Source organism: Caretta caretta, chromosome 18 (genome assembly GCF_965140235.1).
Source record: "Caretta caretta isolate rCarCar2 chromosome 18, rCarCar1.hap1, whole genome shotgun sequence".
In the NCBI taxonomy this organism is placed as follows: Eukaryota; Metazoa; Chordata; order Testudines; family Cheloniidae; genus Caretta; species Caretta caretta.
In genome coordinates, this window is record NC_134223.1 from 931,155 (window position 1) to 955,706 (window position 24,552).

Sequence of the window (24,552 nt, forward strand, 5' to 3'; positions counted from 1 at the left end):
CATCCACAGAGCCAGTTATCTCGTCATAGAAGGCAATCAGGTGGTCAGGCATGACTTGCCCTTGGTGAATCCATGCTGACTGTTCCTGATCACTTTCGTCTCCTCTAAGTGCATCAAAATGGATTTCTTGAGGACCTGCTCCGTGACTTTTCCAGGGACTGAGGTGAGGCTGACTGGCCTGTAGTTCCCCCGGATTCTCCTTCTTCTCTTTTTTAAAGATGGGCACTACATTTAGCCTTTTTCCAGTCATCCGGGACCTTGCCAGGAGTTTTCAAAGATAATGGCCAATGGCTCTGCAATCACATCCGCCAACTCCTTTAGCACTCTGGGATGCAGCGCATCCGGCCCCATGGACTTGTGCTCGTCCAGCTTTTCTAAATAGTCCAGAACCACTTCTTTCGCCACAGAAGGCTGGTCACCTCCTCCCCATGCTGTCCTGCCCAGTGCAGCAGTCTGGGAGCTGACCTTGTTCATGAAGACAGAGGCAAAAAAAAGCATTGAGTACATTAGCTTTTTCCACATCCTCTGTCACTAGGTTGCCTCCCTCATTTAGTAAGGGGCCCACACTTTCCTTGACTTTCTTCTTGTTGTTAATGTACCTGAAGAAACCCTTCTTGTTACTCTTAACATCTCTTGCTAGCTGCAACTCCAGGTGTGATTTGGCCTTCCTGATTACAGTCCTGCATCCCCGAACAATATTTTTATACTCCTCCCTGGTTATTTGTCCAATCTTCCACTTCTTGTAAGCTTTTTTTTTTGTGTGTGTGTTTAAGATCAGCAAGGATTTTACTGTTAAGCCAGGCTCGTCGCCTGCCATATTTACTATTCTTTCTACACATTGGGATGGTTTGATCCTGCAATCTCAATAAGGCTTCTTTAAAATACAGCCAGCTCTCCTGGACTCCTTTTTCCCCCTCAGATTAGCCTCCCAGGGGATCCTGCCCATCAGTTCCCTGACGGAGTCACAGTCTGCTTTTCTGAAGTCCAGGGTCCGTATTCTGCTGCTCTCCTTTCTTCCTTGTGTCAGGATCCTGAACTCAACGAACTCATGGTCACTGCCTCCCAGGTTCCCATCCACTTTTGCTTCCCCTACTAATTCTTCCCAGTTTGTGAGCAGCAGGTCAAGAAGAGCTCTGCCCCTAGTTGGCTCCTCCAGCACTTGCACCAGGAAATTGTCCCCTACGCTTTCCAAAAACTTCCTGGATTGTCTGTGCACCGCTGTATTGCTCTCCCAGCAGATATCAGGGTGATTGAAGTCTCCCATGAGAACCAGGGCCTGCGATCTAATAATTTCCATGAAGTGACCTTAACTTTCTCTGCAATAAGCTAAATTGTGTGTCCTTTTTGACATGGGGACACCAGAACTGGACCAGTCCCCAGTGATGGGATCTCTAATGCTATACACAGAGGTAATATCACCTTACTCCTGCTTGTTGTTCCCATCCCTCCACCTACTAAAGTACACTTCCAGAGCTGTGAATGTGGGTGTGTTTCTGGGTTTGAGCTACATTGACACAGCTGGTTCAGGAGGCTACAGGACTGGAGTAGCAGGGGATGCTGCAGGTAAATAATGCCACACATCTGCAGAGCTGAGGTGAGTGAAGTTTGCGGAGCACCTCCCCGTGTTGCACCTGGCTCTGCTTGGGAGGGCAAGAGAATTTTATTGCTTATCTGAATGTTACAATTCCAAATGCAGTTCAGAGATTCATGGGCTGGATTCACACTGGGTTGGAGAGTTGTCTCAGCCAAGCTCCCCAGATCGCACATGCTGGATACTGAAAGCCTGCAAAGGAGCTTGACCCAGCACCAGACTCATGCCTAGAGCCACCTGACTGCTGAAAAAGTGGCCATATCTTTATAAGACCTCAGCTTCCCCAGTGAGCAATGGCCCCCACAGTCCCTCCACCTCCTTCTCCAATGGAGAAATCCCACCTTGCCCCTCTACTGACAGCAATGGAGAGCTCTGCTTCCCTCCCCCACTGAGGGGGAGGGATAGCTCAGTGGTTTGAGCATTGGCCTGCTAAACCCAGGGTTGTGAGTTCAATCCTTGAGGGGGCCATTTAGGGATCTGGGGCAAAAATTGGGGATTGGTCCTGCTTTGAGCAGGGGGTTGGACTAGATGACCTCCTGAGGTCACTTCCAACCCTGATATTCTGTGATTCTGAGAGCAGTGGGGAATTCCCTCCCCAGGCTGTTCTCAGTGGGAGCTCTTGGGTGTTGAGCTTGCTTGTAAACGTGGCCTCCAGCCTCTGCCCCTGGGTACCCATGCTGCCCCGGGGCAGCCACGAGGCCTCTTCAGCAGGACCACTGCTGCCAGCATGCAACTCAGCATTGCCGAGTGCAATGTAGCTGTCGTTTGCAGAGATCAGTGGCCGTTTCTCTTCAGATTCCTGCTCCTCTGGACCATGGGGTCCTGTCAGAACTTGGTACTGAGCAAACCTCCATTTCCCCCATCTGTGAATTAGGGCTAAGGCCCACCTCACGGGGGCTGAAGGAAAGTTAATACCTCTCCAAACAGCAGGCAGGCCCTCAGCTGGAAAGCACAATAACCTTCCTCCATGCTATATAACGTGCTCCAGCTGCTTGTGATTTGCCAGACCAGCTAGATCTCCCTGCCAGCTGGCACGGCTTGCTCAGAGGGTTGTGCTGGGGATGCTGGTTAGTTCTCCCCCTCCACCCCCCGCTGCCAGCTGGAGTTTCTGGAGGAGGCCTGGTTGTGCAAGGCAACTGCTGTCCCCTGCCAAAATCTCTGTGCTACCCAGGGAGCAGTTACTGAGCTCCAAAGGCACCTCTGTTTCTGGCACCCAGCAGGCTAATCTGAGGGAATGGACTATTGCCATTCTCCTGGCTTGTCTTGGATCTTCTCCCTCCCCAGAGGAGATTGAGCCCCATAACTTGACAATGTGAAGGGAGTGGGGGGGATCCCGCTCCCTCCCTCCCTGCCCCATGGTGGTGGTGCTGCTGTTCAGGAGGTGAGGATAGTTTTTCATTCTGCTCTGTCCTGACTCTCCATCCCAGGAGATGCTGGTTTGCCAGTCACCTCGTGCAGCTGGTCAGGTGAGAGCTGGGGTGTTTGCACTGCAATTCAACTCTTTCTGTGTTGTAATTTCCACAGTATTGGAGCAAAGATCCATTCTTATGTAGTGACTTGAACCATGGGTCGTCTGTGAGGACTGAGCCTGTGACCCACGCACAAGCCTTAGGAAGGAGGGCCGTGTTTGGGCGGAGGAGTGATGGTGCTGGGCACTGAGAGACAGTGCAGTTCAGTGCATAGGCATCTGGACAGAGTCAGATTTTGGTCTATCTCCAGATGACTTTGGGCAAGTCACTTCAACCTCTCTGCCTTGGTTTTTCCTCTCCCACTCTGTGTGATCCATTTAGGTGCAGGCTCCTTGGGGCAGGGGCTCTCTCACTAGGGCTCCTTGTCTTCACTAGGAAAAAGGTGGAAAGCCATGTGGTAAAACCCCCGTGCAGACAGGGCAGTTGCAGTTTCAACACATGTTAGCAGGACGGGGTGACCCCCAGGGCCCCCCTTAGTGTTTACCTCAACCTGCTACCACATGGGAAAACTAAACTGCCATGTCCTTACTAGGATTTTACTATGCTAAGTGTGGTCTTACCATGTGTTAGCTTTCTTCCTACATGTGGATGCATCCCCAGTGTCTGTCCAGCACCTTGCACCACAGGGCTGTGATTCCCTCCTGGTGCTACCAGGCCCCACTGTAATACAAACAGGAAGCCCAGTCAGAGGTGGTGCAGTGTCTAAAGTTGGGTGCCCTCGCTGCACTGAGGGAATTTAGGAGATGTTGCCGGACAGTAGGAGCTATATATTGTTTGAGAAGTGCCAGCATGTCTTAATTGACCTCAGCCCCCTCCCCTGGAGGAAAGACTGTCCTGGGTTGAGTTGGTTGGACAGCAGAACAATTCAGCCCTTCCAGCCTACCTGGGACAATCCAGGCCTCCTAGGATTTTACCTAGGCTACAGCCAAGTCTGTCCTCTCCTGAAAGCTGTTCTGCATGGGGGAAGCAGGGGGGGACAAGGAGATGGGCTGGGGTAGATGTCCTTTCTCGCTAGCGCAGCAGTGCGAGTGGTCTCTGTCTTCCATTCCCCAGAGTCTGCTACGCAAGAACAGATCCTCTGCTGAGCACGCAGGTCCCTGGTGTCGTCCTGAGTGATTGCCAGCAGCATCATGAAGGCTCTTCTCCTTGTCCTGCTGGCTGAAGTCTGTCTCGCCTCCCTTGTCCCAGGTATGTGGATCCCTAGGTTACTCACGCCCAGGCCATTCCTGGGGGGTGCGGGGCCTGGGACAAATCAGCCTGCACCAGCTTGGGGGCCTTGCTCTGCATCTGTGGCTGGGAGCCTAGGGGTCTCGCAGCATCCCCCAAATCCCTAGTTCCCATGCCTGTCTTCCAGGACTGACGGTGCCAGCCAATTGCACTGGCCCGGGGGGCCCCACCAAAGCGCAGGGCCCGGAGTGGTTTCCCCAATTTGCCCTACCCAAGGGATGGCCCTTCTTGCACCCATGGGCGTACCAGCTTTGTGGCATGTGGTTCGAAGAGTGTGTGCGTCAAGAAAGGATGTAGGAGTTCTGATCCTCTCTGTGAACGTGCTCCAACCATTCCTGAGGGCCGCAGCTTATGACGCGACATCTGGGGCTTGTACACTGCCATGCAGAGAACCCATCAGCTGCAGGTCTGCAGAGCTCTTTACCGGGGTCCTTCAGCAGGCAGACAGAACTCAGGAAGGCTGGTGCCAGCCCATACTCCTCAAGGTGGACGGTTCAGCTCCTGCAGTATCCGTCACCCCTCTGTGCCCCCTTAGCCGAAGGTGCAGCCTTGCAGGCTGCAGGGGAGACCAGTTGGGAGGGCTGGTCTTGGCATAGTCCACCAGTCAGATGGGCCAGGCTCTGATTCATAAGGCAGTTTGTGCGGTGCCCCGCACAGCCTGCCCATACGAGGGTGAAAGATGTCGTCATTTTAATGTGTTAGCTAACCCTGGGGTTGAGAGGGCAATCTGTGTTTTAATCTCTGTTAGCTGGTCAAGAAACTCTGACCTCCCCTATTAAAACATGTCAGTTAGCACCCCTTAAGCTGCTGTTCCTGCTCAGGGCTGAAGCCAGCCCCACCCATGTCTACCTAAAGCACGTCATAGAATCCTCGAAGATGAGGGTTGAAAGAGACCTCAGGAGGTCCTCTCATCTAACCCCCTGCTCAAAGCAGGACCAATTCCCAACTAAATCATCCCAGCCAGGGCTTTGTCAAGCTGGGCCTTAAAAAGCTCTAAGGATGGAGATTCCACCGCCTCCCCAGGTAACTCATTCCAGTGCTTCACCACCCTCCTAGTGAAATAGTGTTTCCTAATATCCAACCTAAACCTCCCCCACTGCAACTTGAGACCATTGCTCCTTGTTCTGTCATCTGCCACCACTGAGAGCAGCCTAGCTCCATCCTCTTTGGACCCCCCTTCAGGTAGTTGAAGGCTGCTATCAAATCCCCCCTCACTCTTCTCTTCTGCCGACTAAATAAACCCAGTTCCCTCAGCCTCTCCTCATAAGTCATATGCTTCCCTCCCCCAGTCATTGTCATTACCCTCCGCTGGACTCTCTCCAATTTGTCCACATCCCTTCTGTAGTTGGGGCCCAAAACTGGACACAATACTGCAGATGTGATCTCACCAGAGGGGAATAATCACTTCCTTCAACCTGCTGGCAATGCTCCTTCTAATGCAGCCCAATATGCTGTTAGTTTTCTTGGCAATAAGGGCACACTGACTCATCCAGCTTCTCATCCACTGTAATCCCCAGATCCTTTTCTGCAGAACGGCTGCTTAGCTAGTCGGTCCCGAGCCTGTAGCCGTGCATGGGATTCTTTCATCATATATGCAGGACTCTGCACTTGTCCTTTTTGAACCTCATCAGATTTCTTTTGGCTCAATCCAACAATTTGTCTAGGTCACTCTGGACCCTATTCCTACCCTCCAGCATATCTACCTCTTCTCCCCCCCCCCCCCCGTTTAGTGTTTTCCACAAACTTGCTGAGGATGCAATCCATCCCATCATCCAGATCATTAATGAAGATGTTGAAAAAACCGATCCCTGGGGCACTCCGCTTGATACCGGCTGCCAACTAGACATTGAGCCATTGATCACTACCCGTTGAGCTCAACAATCTAGCCAGCTTTCTATCCACCTTACAGTCCATTCATCCTATCCATACTTCTTGAACTTGCTGGCAAGAATACTGTGGGAGACTGTATCAAAAGTTTTGCTAAAGTCAAGGTTTATCACGTCCACCACTTTCCCCATATCCACAGAGCCAGTTATCTCATCATAGAAGGCATGACTTGCCCTTGGTGAATCCATGTTGACTGTTCCTGAGCACCTTCCTCTCCACCAAGTGCTTCAAAATGGATTCCTTGAGGACCTGCTCCATGATTTTTATAGGGACTGAGGTGAGGCTGACCAGTCTGTAGTTCTTTAAAGATGGGCACTATATTTTCCTTTCTCCAATACTCCGGGACCTCCCCTGATTGCCATGAGTTTTCAAAGATAATGGCCAAGGGCTCTGCAATCACATCAGCCCATTCCCTGAGCACCCTTGGATACATTAGATCCAGCCTAAGGACTTGTGTATGTCCAGCTTTTCTAAATAGTCCTTAACCTGTTCTTTCACCACTGAGGGCTGCTCACCATCTCCCTATACTGTGCTGTCCACTGCAGCAGTCTGGGGTGAAGACCGGGAGGGGGAAATCATTAAGTACTTCAACTTTTTCCACATCATCTGTTGCTAGGTTGCATCCCCCATTAAGTGTCCCACACTTTCCCTGACCACCACCTTGTTGCGAACGTACCTGTAGAAACCCTTCTCGTTTCCCTTCACATCCCTGGCTAGCTGCAACTCCAATTGTGCTTTGGCCTTCCTGATTACATCCCTGCATGCTCGAGCAATATTCTCATACTCCTCCCTAGTCATCTGTCCAAGTTTCCACTTCTTGTAAGCTTCCTTTTCGAGGGAGTCAGTCTGCTTTTCTGAAGTCCAGGTTCCATATTTTGCTGCTCTCCTTTTGTCAGGATCCTGAATTTGACCATCTCATGATCACTGCTGCCCAGATTGCCACCCACTTCTACTTCCCGTACAAATTCTTCCCTGCTTGTGAGCAGCAGGTCAAGAGGAGCACGGTTCCTCCAGCACTTGCACCAGAAAGTTGTCCTCAACCCTCTCCAAAAACTTCCTGGATTGTCTGTGCACTGCTCTATTGCTCTCCAATCACCCTGACATTGGCTGGAAGTCCCCCCACCATGAGAACCAGGGCCTGTGATCTGGAAACTTCTGTTAATTGTCTGAAGAAAGCCTCCTCTACCTCATCCTCCTGGTCTGGTGGTCTATACCTTACCTCTGTAATGGAGACTCCCAGGGGGCAGGGCAGGGCCATCACCCCTTGGACAGAAAGGTAACTAAGGCACATTGAGGCTAAGGGGTTTGTCTACACTTTGGGGGGTGGGGGGCAGACCTGCAGCAGGAAGACTCTGAGCCCAGGTATATAGCCCCTGGCCCATGCGACATGTAGCAATACAGACATTCCCAAATGGGCTGAGAGACCCACTCCGTTCTCAGCGTTTCAGAGCCCAAGTGGGAATGTCCACCAGAGCCAGTGCTAGCCCACTGGGGGCCTTAAGCAGGAATATTTTACCCTCCCACCCCAATATTAAAGCAGGCAAATTCTTATAAGTGAATAGGGGCCCCCTTGAGCTGCTAAGGGCTCTAAGCAGTTGCTTAGTCTGCTTCTCTGATGTCCACACTGGTTTTAGCGCCCTTGCAGACTCTGGCTCTGAGACTTGCAGCCCCATCTCTGTCTTGCAGCATAGATACACCCTAAGCAGCTTTCACAGGAAGTCTGTGAAAGAGAAGGGAATGGAAATAGGTTTTCTGGAGCCCAGTGGTACACCCTAACCACTGGGACATTGTTCCTTGGGGGGGCATCTTCACCATGCTCCTCTAGGGCGCCGCTAAGCGCAAAGGGTGTAAAAGGCTGAGCAGCACATAAAGAAGAGACCCAGAAAAGGGTAAAACTAGCAAAGGAATAAACCCCCTTTGCCCACCAGGAAGAGAGGGCCCTGAAGAATACAGGGAGACCACCTGGATAATGATATTCAGAAAGGACTCTTCTGTAATTGCATCTGAATTCACGTCCCAGGGTATTTTTGTCTGATGCTGAGTCGGGGCAGAGGGTCACAGTCCTGGCTCAGCAGAGCCCCTGCCAGCAGCATATGTGAGAATTCAGGCCCCAGTGCTTCGGGGTTCAGGGCCATTTCATGGCTCTGGGATTGGATCCTGGCCTGGGAGAGGTCGGCATAAATCAATGGCAGCGACTAATTGGAAAGTGCTGCCTGCAAGAGCAGCTCTACTGGATCGGGGCTTGTAAAAGGAGAACGCAGGCTAGAGAAGTGGGGAGAGTCCTTGCTGTTCCTGGGCGAGAGTGCAGGAACAATTTTTATAGTGGAAGCCATTGAACAAAACTGTAAAGCATTTGGTTGCCATTGTTACTTCAATCTGGGAGGGCTGCCGCAACCCCAGCAGCACCCCTAGCATGGGGTGGAGCCCAACATGAGGAGTGGGGGTGGTATTGCCTGCCCTGTGTGCTAAGGGGTCGCACTACAAAGGGTGCTGCCCTCTGATCCGCAAGGGGCCCACATCAGTGAATTAAAAGCAGAGGCAACCCCAGGTCGGAAAATTCCCTGGCTCGGGGCATTCAGTATCTAGACTCGCATGTCAGCAAAGAGCTCTACTGTTAGGTAGGGATACCAGCAAAGAAACCAGATCCAAACACTCCATGATCTTTGGCATATGGGAGATCTGGATTGAAATCCTGTGGGTTGAGCTCCTCTCTGGCCGGGAGCTGATAGTCCAAGCCAGCTAGGGCTGTCCACTCACCCACATTGGGAGGGTGACCAGGCCTGCTGACAGCAGTTCCAGGCCCCAGGGCAGAATAGTCAATGAGGCCCTGCACAAGCTTCGCCCGTGGCCCACCTGACTTTTGGATGGTGCTGGTGCCCAGAGAGCTGCCATCTGTGCTCCTGGACGCACTCTTCCAGCACGCCCAGGGCTTTCACACACTCGCCCAGTAGGGTTGCCAGTGGTCTAATCGCACAAACCCAAAGGGGGGTGCGGGCTCTGGGGGGGAGTTGGGGTGCAGGAGGGGGTGAGGGGTGCAGGCTCTGGGAAAGGGTGTGGGCTCTAGACTGGGGCAGGGGGTTGGGGTGCAGGAGAGGGCCAGGGGGTCAGTGCTTACCTCAGGTGGTTCCCGAAAGCGACCAGAACACCCCTCTGGCAGCAGCGGCTCCTAGGTTGGGGGCGCAGGAGGTGTCCGCACGCCACTGCCTACAGGCACAGCTCCCATTGGCTGCAGTTCCTGGCCAATGAGAGCTGCGGAGTTGGCACTTGGGGCGGGAGCAGTGTGCAGATACCTCAACCTGTGGCCCATGGACTATGTCTAAGGGGTCCACGAAAGACTTAAATCGAAAACTAACGGAACAGAAATCAGCTATAGTTACAGATAATCCATTTCCAAAGAGGTCCTCTCCTCCATTCAAAATTTTTTAGGGGTCTGCAAATGAAAAAAGGTTGAGAACCACTGTGTTAAATAATTGGTGAGCCTTCTAATGGTCCCACTGAACTTGTGTTTTCTGGCAGCTTTGAAAGCCCTTGGCTTTATCTACCCTTTTGAATTCAGGATTGAACAGGGATTTCTAGCCCCAGCCAGAAAAACTGGAAGCAATTCATACCCCACACTCCAGTTTTGAGCTAGGAACTGCACAGACAGATCCATTTTGGATCCTCCCTCATTTTGTTTGTGACAAGTTGACAGATGCTCAGTGCACCCAAAAGCGATGAGGTTTATAGAGAGTGGTAATTCCCAGAGTTTGTCAGGTGACTGGCCACACCAAAGCAGCCCTGGCCTCCCTGGCTCCGCCAGCCAAGTCTTTGCCCTATAGCCCGGCTTGTACTACTTGATTTATATTTTTCTCTTGTGGTGGAACATACAGAGCCGGCGGCATTAACTCCTTCCAGACTTGACGTAGAGAACAATGGGCAGGCGAAGGGACCAGGTCGGAGGAGGCTGGGAAACCACTGCTGGGCTGTGTAGCACCAACCAGCTCTTCTTGCTGGACTCCTCCCTTGCCACCTAAGTGTTGGAGTCGTGTGGTCCCCACTTCACCCAGGGATTCTCTGTATTGTGGCTGCCTTCCAGCCCCCACCATGGTGATCTTTCTGGCCCAGGTGCGAATGAATCTGTAGTGCCTAGGAATAAGATTGTAGCCCTTTTAAATAGTTTGCTAGCCCTCTTGTGGTGCCCGCTGTGTTTGTGTTTTAGGAGCTGCCAGAAACCAGCCAGAGCGGCTGGATGTGTGTAGCTAGGCGAGTTGTACTACTGATGCCAAACATTCAAAAGCTTGAGTCTGGCCCTGTGAAAATCATGGGATTGGCTTAAAGCTTACGAGATTTAAAAAATATTGGAGGGGAGGGGGTCCTACTTTGCTTCCCCCCTCTCCCTCCCGCCCTGCTTTCAGGTCACATTTGCTTCATGTTCAGACTTTTCCGTGCAACCAGGAGGGCTAGAAATTTGCTTTTAAAAAAAAAAAAACAACCAAAAGCCAAGATTCTCCTGCAGTACCAGGATTCCAGCAGCTGGGGCTTTAAGAAAACACCTGCAACCCAGAACTGGCAATAATGAATTAACGAATACCGTTATTTGGGACCCCGTAGTGCTGGATGCTTCCTTCATAGTGCTGTGGAAAGAGCAAATGCTCCTGCAGACCCTCCCTTAGGGTCTCTGTCTCTGTTCTTCGGTCAGAGATCAAAGAGCAATCCATCCTTGGGACACCAGTCCCCAGGACTGAGTCAGCTCACGCACAAGAAGCTGGGACTTGATCCAAGATTCCTCTTCTGAGCTTCATTCCACAGGCTAGAAACCTCTCCTAGTCCCATGCACAATGCCACAAAACCCTGGAAAATGGCCACTCCCCGGGTGACCTCCCTGAAGGGTGGCTGATTTCATAAGTTAGTATGGCAAGGAGAAGACTGTGCAGGCAGATGCTGCTGGCTTCCTTAAAGACATGCAGAGAATGCTCGTTTCTTCTCATGTCTAGATCCAGGCCTGTGGAGGCAGGCTCTTGTTGCTGCTTTTTGGGGCTTGGTTCCTTCTGCTAAAGGATGGAGCACTGTGGTGACAGCTGGGGACTGGCAGTCAGGACCTCTAGGTTCTTCTTTGAATGATTGCTCGTGTCGATTCCAATTAGATGTGTGCGAGCCGTGTGCACAGTCATTAGAAAGGTGTTTGTTTTTTCTTTTCCCCCCTAGTCGCACCAGTCGGGTCGGCTGTGGAGCCTCCTGGTGTGGCACCTTCATGGCGCTCAATATATGACCCTGCCTACCCAGTGCCACCTCAGTTCCTTCTTATTGAGCAGGGGGTTGGACTAGATGACCTCCTGAGGTCCCTTCCAACCCTGATATTCTATGATATGATTCTACCACCTGTGACAGTTGTTGGACCTGTGGCTTCTTGCTCAGCAAGTTCTCCACGTTTCCCTAGCTCTTGTTTCTCTTGTATCTTTTATTTAGCTTATTGTAGTAGCAGTTGGGATGGGAGGTTTACCCTCCATCCTGACTGGTTTCTCTTGAGAGAGCTTTCATCACAAGTCCCAGGGGTTCAAGTCCTGCTCCAAGCCCATGTCAACGGGCAACCCTCACAACACTTGTCTCAAGTGCCTGGGGGAGGCTCACCAAGCCAATAGGTACGGGATTCGCAAGGGTTTTGCCCTAGAACCAAAGAGGAGCAAGACTTTCACCTTAAGCAGCTCCTTATGGTGAAGACCTACTTAGACCTTAACTTCCTTCCGTGTGGCAGGATCTGGCAGACAGTTCTTCGGTGTGTAGCGCCGTGGTGGAAGTGGCACAGTGGACGGACTCTGGCAGAGACCTGCAGCACCGCTGCTCCCTGGCGCTGAAACCGGCAGGATCAACCCGGCACCGCTCCCACTCCCTGGCACAGAAGCAGCACCCAAAGCAAAGAAAGAGCAGCTCTCCATCCCACAGACCCACCCCTCTGGAGCTAGCCAATGGGGCACGTCCTCGAGAGGAGCACCCAGCGCCAAAGCCTGCGGAGACGGTACCATTGACTTTGGCCCTGCAAGGGGGATTGTCGAGTCTGGTGCCGTTGGACTCCCCAGCCCTCATCATTGAGGAGGTACAGCTACCATCCACTCAGGACACCTTTCTGGCCACAAGGGACCTCATCACCGTGACAGCGCCAAGGTTGCCTAGGATTCACATCAAGCATCTGGTACCACGGCACCATCTCAAGGCAAAGAAGCAATGAACAGTGGTGCCGACAGCCAGGTCAAACTCACGGCACCACTCCAGGTCATGCCAGCGCTCTCAATGCTGATCCTTTGCGGAGCAGGTCCTGGACACGGCACCAATCCGGCGCCGCTCGATGACCCTGTGTAGCTCCAGGTCACGCACTGCTCCCCAGCCTCGCAGCACCGGTCGCCAGCTCAGCTCCGCTCAGCACCACCCTGGCCCTCGTGATCCTGGTCCTCAAACTTGGAGGCAGGGTCTAGGTACTCGGAGCAGGACCGGCACTGGTCAGGCTATGGACGCTCTGAGGTGGGGCCAGGGCCATGGCCTGCACAGTGGCAGGGACCAGCGCAGTGGCCATTCTGGACCCCATGGGCATACCACCAGCCCAGGGCACCCAGTCTAAAGGGTCCCAATCGGCCACCTCTGAACCAAGGGGGCCGTAGGCCTCAGCCAGTCAGCCCACCCCTAGGGGTGCTGGGGAGACACAGTGCCCCCACCTCCTCTCAGAATCAGCTCCAACTCCGGTTCCTGAGCTGGGGGTGACCAGCAAAGCAGATCGTCAGGCTCCTGATGAGCAGGAAGGATGAGAGGACCTGGTTTCCCCCAATGACCTCTTCGTCCTCCTCTGACAAAGCCATTGCAGGCACTTCTGTCTCTGGACTGCCTTCTATAGATAGCCGTGCCCACCAGGACCTCCTGCGCAGAGCAGCGTGCAACATGGGTCTGCACGCCGAGGAGGTGGTGGAGTTAGAGGACCCTGTGGTTGACATTCTGGCCCCAGAAGGTCCTTTGAGGGTGGCTCTGCCCCTCATCAAGACCATACAGGCCAATTCCAAGACTATCTGTCAGCCTCCATCCCTCCCATAGCCACGGGCGCTGAGAGGAAGTACTTCGTGCCCTCAAAGGGGTACGAATATCTCTTTTACGCACCCACAGCCCTGTTCATTGGTGGCTGTGACTGTAAATGAGAGAGAGAGGCAGGGGCAGCAGGCGCCGGAGGCCAAGCTCCTAGACTCGTTTGGCCATAAAGTGTACTCCATGGGGGGACGTCCGCTCAGGATTGCCAACCAGCTCGCAATTCTGAGCTGCTGTAACTTCAACTCCTGGAACTTGATGCTCAAGGAGCTTGTGCCATCTGAGTCCAGGGAGGAGTTTGGGGGTATAGTAGACGAAGGCAGGGTGGTGGCACAGGCCTCTTTACAGGCCTCACTGGACACTGCAGACTCGGCAGTGCACACCTTGTCCTCGGGTATTGCCATGAGGTGCACCTCTTGGTTGCAAGCCTCGGGCCTTCCACCGAGGGGCAGGCCTGTTCGCGTAGCAGACTGCCTCTCGGCTGCACAGCCTAAAGGACTCAAGGGGGACTATGAAATCCTTGGGTATGCACACCCCAGCAACCCCACAGAAACCCTTCCAGGCCCAGCCCCAGCAGCAGCAGCCCTCCTACCCTCCTCAGCTGAGGTAGGGCTTCTACAGACTGAGGGGCAGGAACAGCAGAAGGAAGCCTTCCAATCCCCCTTCCAAACAAGGCCAGGACCCAACCAAACCATCAGCGGGTTCCAAGCAGGCCTTTTGAAGAGACGCCCGAGGACAACGCACCAGACTCCTCCCTGGATCCTTCCCCGCCCTTTTTGAATCGTTTGTCCTACTCCTACCATGCCTGGTCCCAAATAACCTCAGACTGCTGGGTACATAAAGGTGCGCCTTGCTGTTATCTCGGCCTTCCACCTGAGTGTGTCGGATCGCTCCGTCTTTGCCAACCCTATGGTTGGTTGCTTCCTCAAAGATTTGCACCGCCTGCATGCTCAGATTCGGCAGCCTGTCCCTGCGTGGACCTTAACCTGGTCCTTTCATGGCTCATGTGGGGGGCCCATTTGAACCATTGGTGACTTGCTCCCTCCTGTATCTGTCTTGGAAGGCAGCTTTCCTGGTGGCCATTACATCTGTGAGAAGGGTGTCTGAGCTAAAGGCCCTCACCTCGGAACTGCCTTACACAGCTTTCCACAAGGCTAAGGTGCAACTCAGGCTACACCCGGCCTTTCTCCCCAACGTGATGTCTCACTTCCACACCAGCCAGGACATTTTCCTTTTACCCTTATGCCGGTACCCAACAGCAATGGCTACGCTCCCTTGATGTTCAGTGAGCACTAGCTTTCTACATTAAGCGCCTACTAAGACCTTCAGAAAATCGACCCAGCTATTTATGACGGACCAGATGAAAGGCTTCCCGGTCTAATCTCAAAGAATATCCTCCTGGATAGTGTCCTGCATCCGCATGTGCTAAGAACTGGCCAAAGTGCCGACCCCAGCCCTCATGGCACACTCCACTAGGGCCCAGGCCTCGTCGGCCGTATTCCTGGCCCAGGTTCCAATCCAGGAAATCCGCAGGGCAGCAACTTGGTCCTCGGTACATACCTTCACCTCTCGCTAGGCCATCACTCAGCTCACCAGGGACGACGCGGCTTTTGCCGCAATCAGCGTTTCCTTAACACCTAGGTGAGGCTTGGGAATCGATACGAGCGATCACTCAAAGAAAAAACGGTTACTTGCCTCTCCTAACGATTGTTCTTCGAGATGCGTTGCTCACATCCACTGCTCATCCCCGCCCATCTTCCCCTCTGTCGGAGCAGCCGGCAAGGAGGGACTGAGGAGGTGCAGGGTTGGCAGGGTCACATATTGAGCGCCATGAAGGCGCCACGCCAGGGGGCTCCACAGCCGACCCGACGGGTGCTGCCAGGGGACAAACTTTCCGACGTGTGTGCGCCCCGCATGCACAGTCCTAATTGGAATGGATGTGAGCAACACCTCTCCAGGAACAACAGTTACAAGAAACAAGTAACTCTGTGTGTGTGTGTTTTTGTTTCTGGCTCTGCCGGATTTGCTGTGTGACTATGGGGCAAATTACTTTGGTCAAACTTTCAAAAGTGCCCACTAATTTGGGGCACATGAGGATCTGTGGTTGTGTGTGGTGTGTTTAAATCCCAGAGGTTCTGAGTGTCAAGGCTCAGGGCTATCGCCCATGTAGTCCCCCCTCTAGAATCCCAGCCAAGCGGTCCACCCTCTTTCTCCCCTGGCTGTCACCTCTGGGGCGGAGGGGCTCTTCCATTGCTGTAGTTAGTGCATCTCTCCAATGGAAGGCTTCTGTGTCCAGCTGTGTGCACTGGGAGTTAGGTCTGCTCTGAGGGGTGGATTTTTCACACCTGGAGCGATGTTTGAGTTGACCTAACTCTGCAGTGTAGACCTGGCCCTTCTCTCTGGCTGCTGTGCTCTCACCCTGCCGTGGCTGTGCTTTCAGAGAAGGAGAAGAATCCACAGTACTGGAGGAATCAGGCTCAGCAGACACTGAAAATTGCCCTGAAGCTGCAGCAGCTCAACACCAATGTGGCCAAGAACATCATCTTATTTCTTGGAGATGGTGAGTGCTTTTATCCGCTGCCTAAGCAGCGCACATGGGGCGGGAGTGGCCTGTGTCAACCCCAGTGTCTCAGGAAGAGGGGTTGGGTCAGTTCTGGAAATTGTGGGTGGGTGGGGAGTGTGTGTGTGTGTGTGGGGCGGGGGGGGGGGCGCAGGCAGTGATCTTGCCATCAAACTTTCTTGGAATTTCCTGTAATTCCCCTGGTTGGTGATTCATAAATCTCAGTGGATTCTGCCAGAGTCCTCCACTTGGGAACTCCACTGGTTGGGACTGCGCTGGCCCACAATGGGAGTTAAACACCTCGGAGGGTTTGGGCCTCTCTCCCCAACATTACCCACTGTGGCTAACTCTGGCTCCCTAGTGGTAACCGTGTCGGTGGCGTGGAGGAGGAGCAGTAGTGTGTCCTCTACCGGGCTGGAGTAAGGAGGCTGGAGATGGCAGCTCCCCCTCCTGCCTCTCCTGGCCTAGGGAAGGACCACTGAACTGTGTGTCATAGACCCTAGACGCGCACCATGTGGCTCAGTCGCAGGGGCCTGTGCTTGCAGCCCAGCTGCGCTTGCAGAGCTGTGAGTGGCTGTGGAGTGCGGCGCAGCGATAACTGTGCTGATGTTGCACTCGCTGTGACATCACACGATCAAATATTCGCCGCCAGTGGGAGGCATTATGTCATCAGAGTAAGCTCCCATTGGCTGACCTGACCCCCTTCCTGCCAGCTTTAGAGAGCTGCGTTTCCCAAATATCCCCTTTCCCAGGCATCACATGGACACTTTTCCCTGCCCCTCCCCGCTGGAGTTCAGTGACCCAGGTTGTGTCCGAGTTGGTCCTGCTTTGAGCAGGGGGACTAGATGACCTCCTGAGGTCTCTTCCAACCCTGATCTATGATTCTATGAGTCACGATGCAGGCTGAAGGTGGAGAGGAGAGGTTGATCCCAGAGATGCTGGGAACCACTAGGTCCACCAACAGCAGGGCTGGGATGCCAAGTTTATCTAACCTTTCAAGTAGCTGCTATGTGGTTAGACAGCCCGGGAAAGCCTGGTTCAGAAGGACCCAGTGCCAGCATGCCATGTCCCAGGGACAGCAGATTCCATTTAGACCCATGCTTGGGACATTCTTCTGCGGTCTTGGTGTAAAACATATGGGGTTGTTGGTAATCCTGGGCTGTGCTCTGATTCCTGGGACTCTTGGGATTAGGTCTCTCTCACTCCTCACCCCCACGCGCCCCTCCCCACTGTGAGCTGCAGACATCTGTTCCGAGAGGCTCTAGTTATCAAGCAGCAATTTTTCACCACTTCACCCAACCTCAAACAAGAGGATAAGCAAACGAAGCAAAGACCCTTGGAGCAGGGGCAGATGCTCAACAAAGCCAGCTTCTGAAAGCCAGGAATGCTTTGCAGGCTGGCTTTGGGGGTAGAGGGAGAGAACAGAAGGAGTGAAAGCAACACAGGGGGATGATTCTCTGAATAAACCCTTCGAAGGTTCACTGGTCGCTCTTGCTGATCTTGCACCATGAGTAGCATCTGGTCACATATCCATCCTGAGCACCTCTCGGAACATGTGCTCTGGAGCCTGACTCCTGGGGTAGGACTTCTAAAACATGGGCCGTTTGTGCTGTGTGCACAAGTGCTATTGGTCCGGCGCACATCTGTCCTGATGAGCCGGTTTTTAAAGCTCTCCGGGTTCTCTGCCCTCATCCCCCAGGTTGGGTATGTTGCTTGTCTGAGCTTTTTGACTGGCTTAAGTTGGTGCGAGGGATCATTGAACTTCAAGACTGTGTCCTAGCCTTTCACAAACATTGCACGCACACCAGTAATTACCGTGCAAATGGTTGTGTGGTTGGAAACTGGTAACATGTATTCTGCCAGAAATGAAGCAAAATAATATACTTTTTAATGGAAAACCTGATTTTTCTGTTTTGAGAAAAAATGTAGAGAGAGAAACAAAGTGGTTATTTGAAAAATTCTTTTTTTTTTTTAAAAGGCCATTTTTAATCTCTGACATTTTGACAATTTAACGCCCCTACTCAGCATAAATAGCCTTTTTCTAATAAACAAAACAAGAAAGAAAAATCAAAATGTCACGTCTGTTCCATAATTGCACAGTCAAGGGGAAAATTTTCAAAAGCACCTAAGTCCCATTTTCAGAAGTGATCTTGGGCTCTTAGAAATGTGGACTATTGACTTTGTGAGACTTAGCCTTCCATGTTAAGTAGACGCTTTTGAAAATGTTACCATAAGTCACTATAGTGTGCTAGGTCCCAGGCCTTCACTGGCTCCATCTCTGAGCATCATGGAAGTTAGTGGGCATCCGTGGTGCAACTTGCAGATTCAGAGCTTATGGGTTATTAAAGAAATACCAGGTATAAAAATGTCCCTGAGCTACCAAAAGAATGAAGGTGAATGCAGGAACAGAGTGTATATTACAAGAGCACCCATTGCAGATAATAGATGGGGAGGGCAAACAGACACAAAAGGGTCTATCTACACAGCCTGCCCCTGAGCCTGGGTCAACAGGCTTGTGCTTGTGCTACTGGATTAGAAATAGCTGTGTAGACATTGTGGCTTGGGTGGAGCTCATGCTGTGACGTCGAAGGAGGGGGTAGGTCTACACAGCTATTTTTATTGCCATAGCACAAGCCCTAGTCTGTGGTGTGGTCTTGGAGGCTCGCTACTCCGCAGTGCCAAGGTTCCAGAACAGGTCAACAGCAGAGCCAGGAATAGAATCCTGTGTGCCTGATTCCTAATCCAGTGCCTTGTCCCCTAGACCAGGAATAGGGCCCCTTGCCTACCAGAACAGTTAGATGAGAGCAGCTCCCTTGCTCTCCTTTGTCCTATCTGACTGGTTCTCTGAGAAGATCTCCCAATGTGGAGATTTCCAGGGACTGCTTTAAGCTGAGATGGCCACTGGAGAAAACTGGTGCCCATCTTCTGTGCTTCCTCATATTGAGGGAAGGGCCTTATGTCAATTTTTGTCTGAACCCACTCAGGAAGAGAGGAAGCACCTAATTCCCCAAAGTCTTTGATGAACTGGAATCCTATATTGGCAAGGGTGAAGTGGTTTGCATAGACTGCTTTTACTGTGTATAACAGCCGTGGGTTGGGACGATGGTCCTTAGCCCTGGACTTCTCTCAGGGGAATAGAAATGGGATGCAGAGCAAAATAAACGATGTGCAATGTTCTATTTTAATTCAGCAGTTAAAGGGTTAATTGTGTCATGAGCATGGTTTAATTATACTGTCACCTGATGTTTTCCTCTTGGGGCCAGGGGAGCCAAGCTCAGACAAAAAAGAGGAATAATTGTTGCAACTAATGTTTTAGTCTGTACCTGATCTGGAGACAGCTGTGTGGAGAAGCCTCTGGTGAGTGGGTTGGACCGGCTTTTCTGATCCCCCTGCAATGCCTTGCAATAGCTTTTAAGGAAGTCGTAGTCAGTGCTTTGCGATTCTTCAGCATTGGACACAGGTCACTGCTCCATGTGATTCATTCTTGCTTTGTCCAACTGTCTGCTGCAGGCATGGGAGTCTCCACCGTCACAGCAGCTCGTATCCTCAAGGGGCAGCTGCAGAACATGAAGGGGGAAGAATCCCTGCTGGAAATGGATAAATTTCCTTATGTGGCTTTGTCCAAGGTGAGGCCAGTTATTTTTGCCTGCCTGGCTATTCCTGGGGCATGGTTTGGGGTGGGAGCAGGAGCTACAAAGTGGCGGGGGTGAGGCAATGCCTGCGGCTGAGAATCTACAGGAATCTGTCCTGCTCTGGATTTCATGGCTGGGGCATTTAGACATGTCTGTGTTGGGGGCACTGTGAAGCTGCTCAGCTTGTGGGGGAAGGGTAGAGAAAAAACTGGATCACAGTCATTCAAAGGACTGTACTTCTTCTGTGCTCAGTCTTGCAACGCCCAACTAATTTAGGAGCCTAAATCCCAACGGGAGCCTAAGTCGGTTAGGCCTTGCAATGCCGAGTGCAACAATGCCTGAAGGCCTTTAAAAAGCTGGCCTGTGCCCAAGGAGGTACAATCCCAGCTCCACTACTGCAGGGGGGAGGGGCAGCAAGGATTGTGTTTTGTCCCTGTCTCTTGCACCTTCAACTTCTTGTTGTGTTTCTTCTGGGGTATGGGGGAAGGTTTTCCTCCAGCACCTGCTCCCCACCCCTCTCCTCTCACCCCACACCCTGCCTAGTATCAGAGCCCCATCTTCTCTGGGCTTCAGCTGCATTTCCCTGGTTGCTCAGTGAAAGCAGCTCAGTTTGTTTCAGCCTGGTTGCAGAAATAGGTGACTCTGGATAAAGCATCTGCCACAGCCATGGAACTGTCACTTTTCTCCAGGGAGCTGGTTGCTTTGGGTCACCTGCAGGGCATTCGCCACCAGTCCTTCCCTCCCACTCAAAATTACTTCTCTTAGGGGCTAGGGACCCCTCTGTCCTTGGCTTTTGCCAACTTCCCCATGGGAGGAGAAGCTGGGAGACTAACATATCTTTGTGGGCCTGTTGATGAGACTGCCCCTTTGTTGACACCCCAGGCTGAATCAATTTCAGTGACCTCAATGCCATCTCTCCAGCAGGTATTGACAAGTGCTGTAAATCAAACCATCATCAAATAAGCCACTGGCAAAGGCAAAGATTTGTGCCAGCTGACTGACACATACACGCCCAGGGCAGCTCCTCTCGGCCAGGAAGGTGTCTCTTTAAGAAATTCAGTTTCCATTTGTTTGGGTTAATTCAAGTGATTGCAATTGCATAGGGATTAATGCCAGAATATACACAGGTGTCTTGGCCTCTCAGAGACCAGGAAAAGATTTATGGCAGAGAATACAGAGGTGCTGGGCCAACTTTGATGCCTTTTGGAAGTTTGACATTTGAAAGGGCTCTGAGTCAAGGGCAATTTTTAAAGGTTAGACTGTGGGAAAGCAGACTCCTGAAAAACCCTCTGCATTTTCACTCTGGTCACAAGATAGACTTTTAAAACTGATCCTGAGGCTGCCAGGTGTGTGCATATGCGTATGAATGTATAGTGGGGTCAGCATAGCTAGGGTTGCATTCAGATTTGCACATACCCACATATCTCTGATTTAAAATAGCTGAGAATTTCAAAGCTGCCTCCAGGATTGGGGTGTTCAGTTTGCATTAATTATGTCATGGATGGGACCTCGAGCATCCAAATCCCTTAGGCTGATTTGAAAATCAGTCTGAATACAAAGAGTTTATTTCCCTGATTCCTTATAATTGAACTGCTCTCCACCAAGCAAAGCCAAGAGAGCTGCTCAACCCATTGCCTGCTTCCATTCTCTGAGCCAGTGGAGCAGGGGGCTGGGGTGGTCAGTGGTCGCACAGAGTTTACAAGAGATCTGCTTTATTCTAAGTTTGGTTCCAACCGTCTGTGCATAACATGAACTTCATGGTACTCCACCCAGGCTGTCTGGGAAGCTCAGCCCTTGAAGGCACAGTCCCTAATATCACAGGGACCAGTGTCTTTCGCAGATGGCAGCTCTTAGGGTAAAACACTGCATAGATGAGCTGCTCTTAAAAACAAACTTAAAAATGCCATTTCATTTCTCCCAAACTGCTTTTCCCTGGACATGGGTCCCTGGCATTTGGGTTGGAAAAAGGATCTTGGCACCAGCATTTTCAGGGCTGTGCTCTTCACCCAGCCCATCTGCTGGCATGCAGCTGGCCATGGGTGGATGGTCTGGCACTGAGACACCTGCTGTTGCCTCCCTGCTCTGAACTGAAGCCCTGATTCAATCCATGTTTGTGTCAATAATGCATCTCACCGCAGTGGAGTGCAGGGTGAGGCTAGCCAGCTGCTTGCCACAAGGTGGGGGGGGGGGGTGAGGGATGCCCCACTTTGGAGGAAAAACTTTATTTTTTGCAAGGTGTGGGGTTTTTTATTTTTATTTTTTTATTGAATAGGATCAAATATGTATTGCCTAGTGTCCCTGTCTGGTGCCAGGTTAAAAATGTTCTGGACTGAATTAAAATATGCATGGAGCTGAAAGGCAGGGATTGTGGGCAGCTGGGTGATGGCACGAGGTATAGGGGTCCTGCTCTGCCAGCTCCCTTTTCTGCTGTGGGAGTCGAGCCTGAAGGCACAGGCACACCCCTTGAGGCAATCTCTCCCTTGCTACTCACCGTTGGGCCCTTCCTGGTGAGGGGGAAGGCTATCAGTGGGTGGAGGGCAAGGGGGTCATATCAGTGCTAGTAGATGAAAGGGTTGAGAACATGGGCATCTCCCAAAGTTGCCCCTGTTCTGCAGAGGTTGGCAGTTGGAGCAATTTCCTGGCATCACTGGTGGGCCTCATCCCACCAAGGGCAATGGGAGTCTTGGTGCCAACTTGGCAGGGTTGGCTGGGGCCCACAGGGAGGCTGGGGTGCCTGGCTAGTCAGGGTTTGTCTGAAGTAACAGTTAAATGCCCGAAGTTGGCTGTGGGTGAGGGTGGGGAGTGAGAACTGGGGGACAATCACAAGGCGGAGAGCTGCCCGGCCTTGTTGGGAATGGGAGCATCTCTCTGGAATGGGAGGTTCAGGGCAGTCTCCTTGCAACCCTTGAGTTGCCATGGGGCAGAATCCAGACCTGGCATGAGTGGCAGCGTCTCTGGGCCCAGTCCAGCTGTGTGGCCTGTAATTGTGCAAGTTATATACACGGTGCATGGAGCAAAGTGGTGAATCTTGCACCAATTTGTTCACAAAACCAGTGTAATTTACATGCTGAGAGGACAGATGGGAGGGCATCGAAGAAATGCAGCACCCAGGAGAATGCTAGACAGAGCAACCCACTCCTTTCCTTATCTCAGCCCCTCCTCTTGTTAGCAGTATCCACGCCAAGGCACAGGAGAGATTCCACTCCTTTTTCACACCCACTGAATGCCGGCTGCATGGAGTGTCTCTTTCCCACGCCCGTCCCGAGTGCCTTACCTCTCAGAGACCTCACTAGGGAATCTGGGCTTGAAGCCTGCCCTGAAGGCAGCTGGTGTTGTGATCTGTTCTTTGCCTGGAGACTGGAATCCAGCTCCTAGCATAGAACACACCAGCCTCCCCAAGCCTGTACATGTTCATTGCCTTTCTCCTAACTCACCCCAGCTCCTTTCCCCATAGGCCATCAGCAGATCAGTCCCTGGTACGTACAGTTGGGAGGTTTGGGGCTCTGTTTCCTCCATGCCTGTTCTGGGGAGGAAAGGTAAGCGGCCAAGGCCTTGTGACGGGGGCTGCTGACGCTGGTCTTGCTCATTCAACCCTGCCGTTCATCCTTGCAGACCTACAACACCAACGCCCAGGTGCCAGACAGTGCAGGCACGGCTACTGCTTATCTCTGTGGGGTGAAGGCCAACGAGGGGACGGTGGGCGTGAGCGCAGCCGTGACCCGCGCTCAGTGCAATACCACAGCGGGCAACGAGGTCACATCGGTTCTCAAGTGGGCGAAGGGAGCAGGTGAGCAAGTGGGCAGGCTGTAAGATGTCATGTATGATACAGACCAGCTCTCTGGGCCCAGTGGCCAGAGGGGAGGGTGGGCAGGACGGGGGCATGGCCAGGTCAAGTTGATTCATTTCATCGATTTCTTTGTTTCTGGCATTCCTGTCCCTTAGAGCAGGACTTCCGAGATGTGCTCCTCTTCCAAAGAAGGGTTGGGGGGGAAAAAACATCCCTGACCGCAGAAACAACTGCCATGCCAAGGACACCTGAACCAAAGCAATGTGAAGTTTCATCCTAAACTAATGGACAGTGCCCCCTTCCATGTATCCGTTGAAAAGAAATACCTGGGACATTCCCCAGTGAGATCCCCCATCTCCTGTCTGTTCTGGACATATCCTACAGTGCCCCCTCTAGGGCTGTGGCTAGAAAACATGTCCCTCCAACGTGAGGTGAGCAAGGGGAAAACGATTGGCGGAGGGTGCACTGCATGATAGCATCCCAGAATGCTTTGTGTGGTGGTCTCTCCTTCGCAGGTGTCAATAGAGCACGAACAACCGGGAGTCCGGTGGCACCTTTAAAGACTAACAGATTTATTTGGGCATAAGCTTTCGTGGGTAAATGCAGCATGGTTACACTCCGAGATGGGGATCAGTCCCTTTATATCTCTAACCATCAAACCGCATGTCATGCTCCCCACTCACTTATCCCACTGTTAACCCCTTTTCTCCTGCTGCAGGCAAGTCTGTGGGCATCGTCACCACCACACGGGTAAACCACGCCACTCCCAGTGCTGCCTATGCCCACTCTGTTAACAGGGACTGGTATTCGGATAACGAGATGCCCCCGGAGGCCATCCAGCAGGGTTGCAAAGATATCGCCCAGCAGCTCTTTGACAACATCCCAGACATCGAGGTATAGTGTGGAGAAAAGCAGAGCCGGTGGATGAATAGCATTATATTCCTGGGGTTGGGGAGGAATGACTTGGGGGGCTGGGTATAATATGGTGAGGGCTGGTATCAGTGGGAGCTGGCATTGATTCAATCATGAAATTGTAACACACGTAAAATGTGTTCTGCAACCCTAGTTGGTGGCTGGGCCCCATGGAAGGAAAGAACCTGCTGCTGCTTCCAGTTAATGGAGTTTCTCCTTTAGCACAAGAGGTAGAAGTATGTTCTGCAGGGCTGGAGGTTGTGGGTTCATACCCAGGGGGGGCTGTTTCAAAACTCAATTATTGGGGGATGGATTAGGAAGGGTTGGATGGTCAGTTGGGATCAACACCCAGAAATGTGGATACTTCTGCTAGGCTTAAGATGGCCTAGGAACAGTGTTTGTCATAAAAGGCAGCATGGTGAAGTATGGAGGGTGCCATCCTGGCA

At 52.2% G+C, this 24,552-nt stretch overlaps 1 protein-coding gene across 2 annotated transcripts in view; it reads left to right on the forward strand.

Annotated features, from left to right (window-relative positions):
* Positions 1-24,552, forward strand: part of ALPL (alkaline phosphatase, biomineralization associated) — an 85,060-nt gene that overhangs the window by 29,782 nt on the left and 30,726 nt on the right. Inside the window, exons 2-6 of one of the 2 annotated variants that reach the window (XM_048825440.2) lie at positions 4,114-4,248; positions 15,656-15,775; positions 19,286-19,401; positions 23,020-23,194; positions 23,913-24,088. In XM_048825440.2, the coding sequence (XP_048681397.1) occupies positions 4,191-4,248; positions 15,656-15,775; positions 19,286-19,401; positions 23,020-23,194; positions 23,913-24,088 (645 nt within the window). In that variant the 5' untranslated portion in view covers positions 4,114-4,190. The remainder of the gene's footprint in view (positions 1-4,113; positions 4,249-15,655; positions 15,776-19,285; positions 19,402-23,019; positions 23,195-23,912; positions 24,089-24,552) is intronic. The other variant, XM_048825442.2, reaches the window with a different exon arrangement.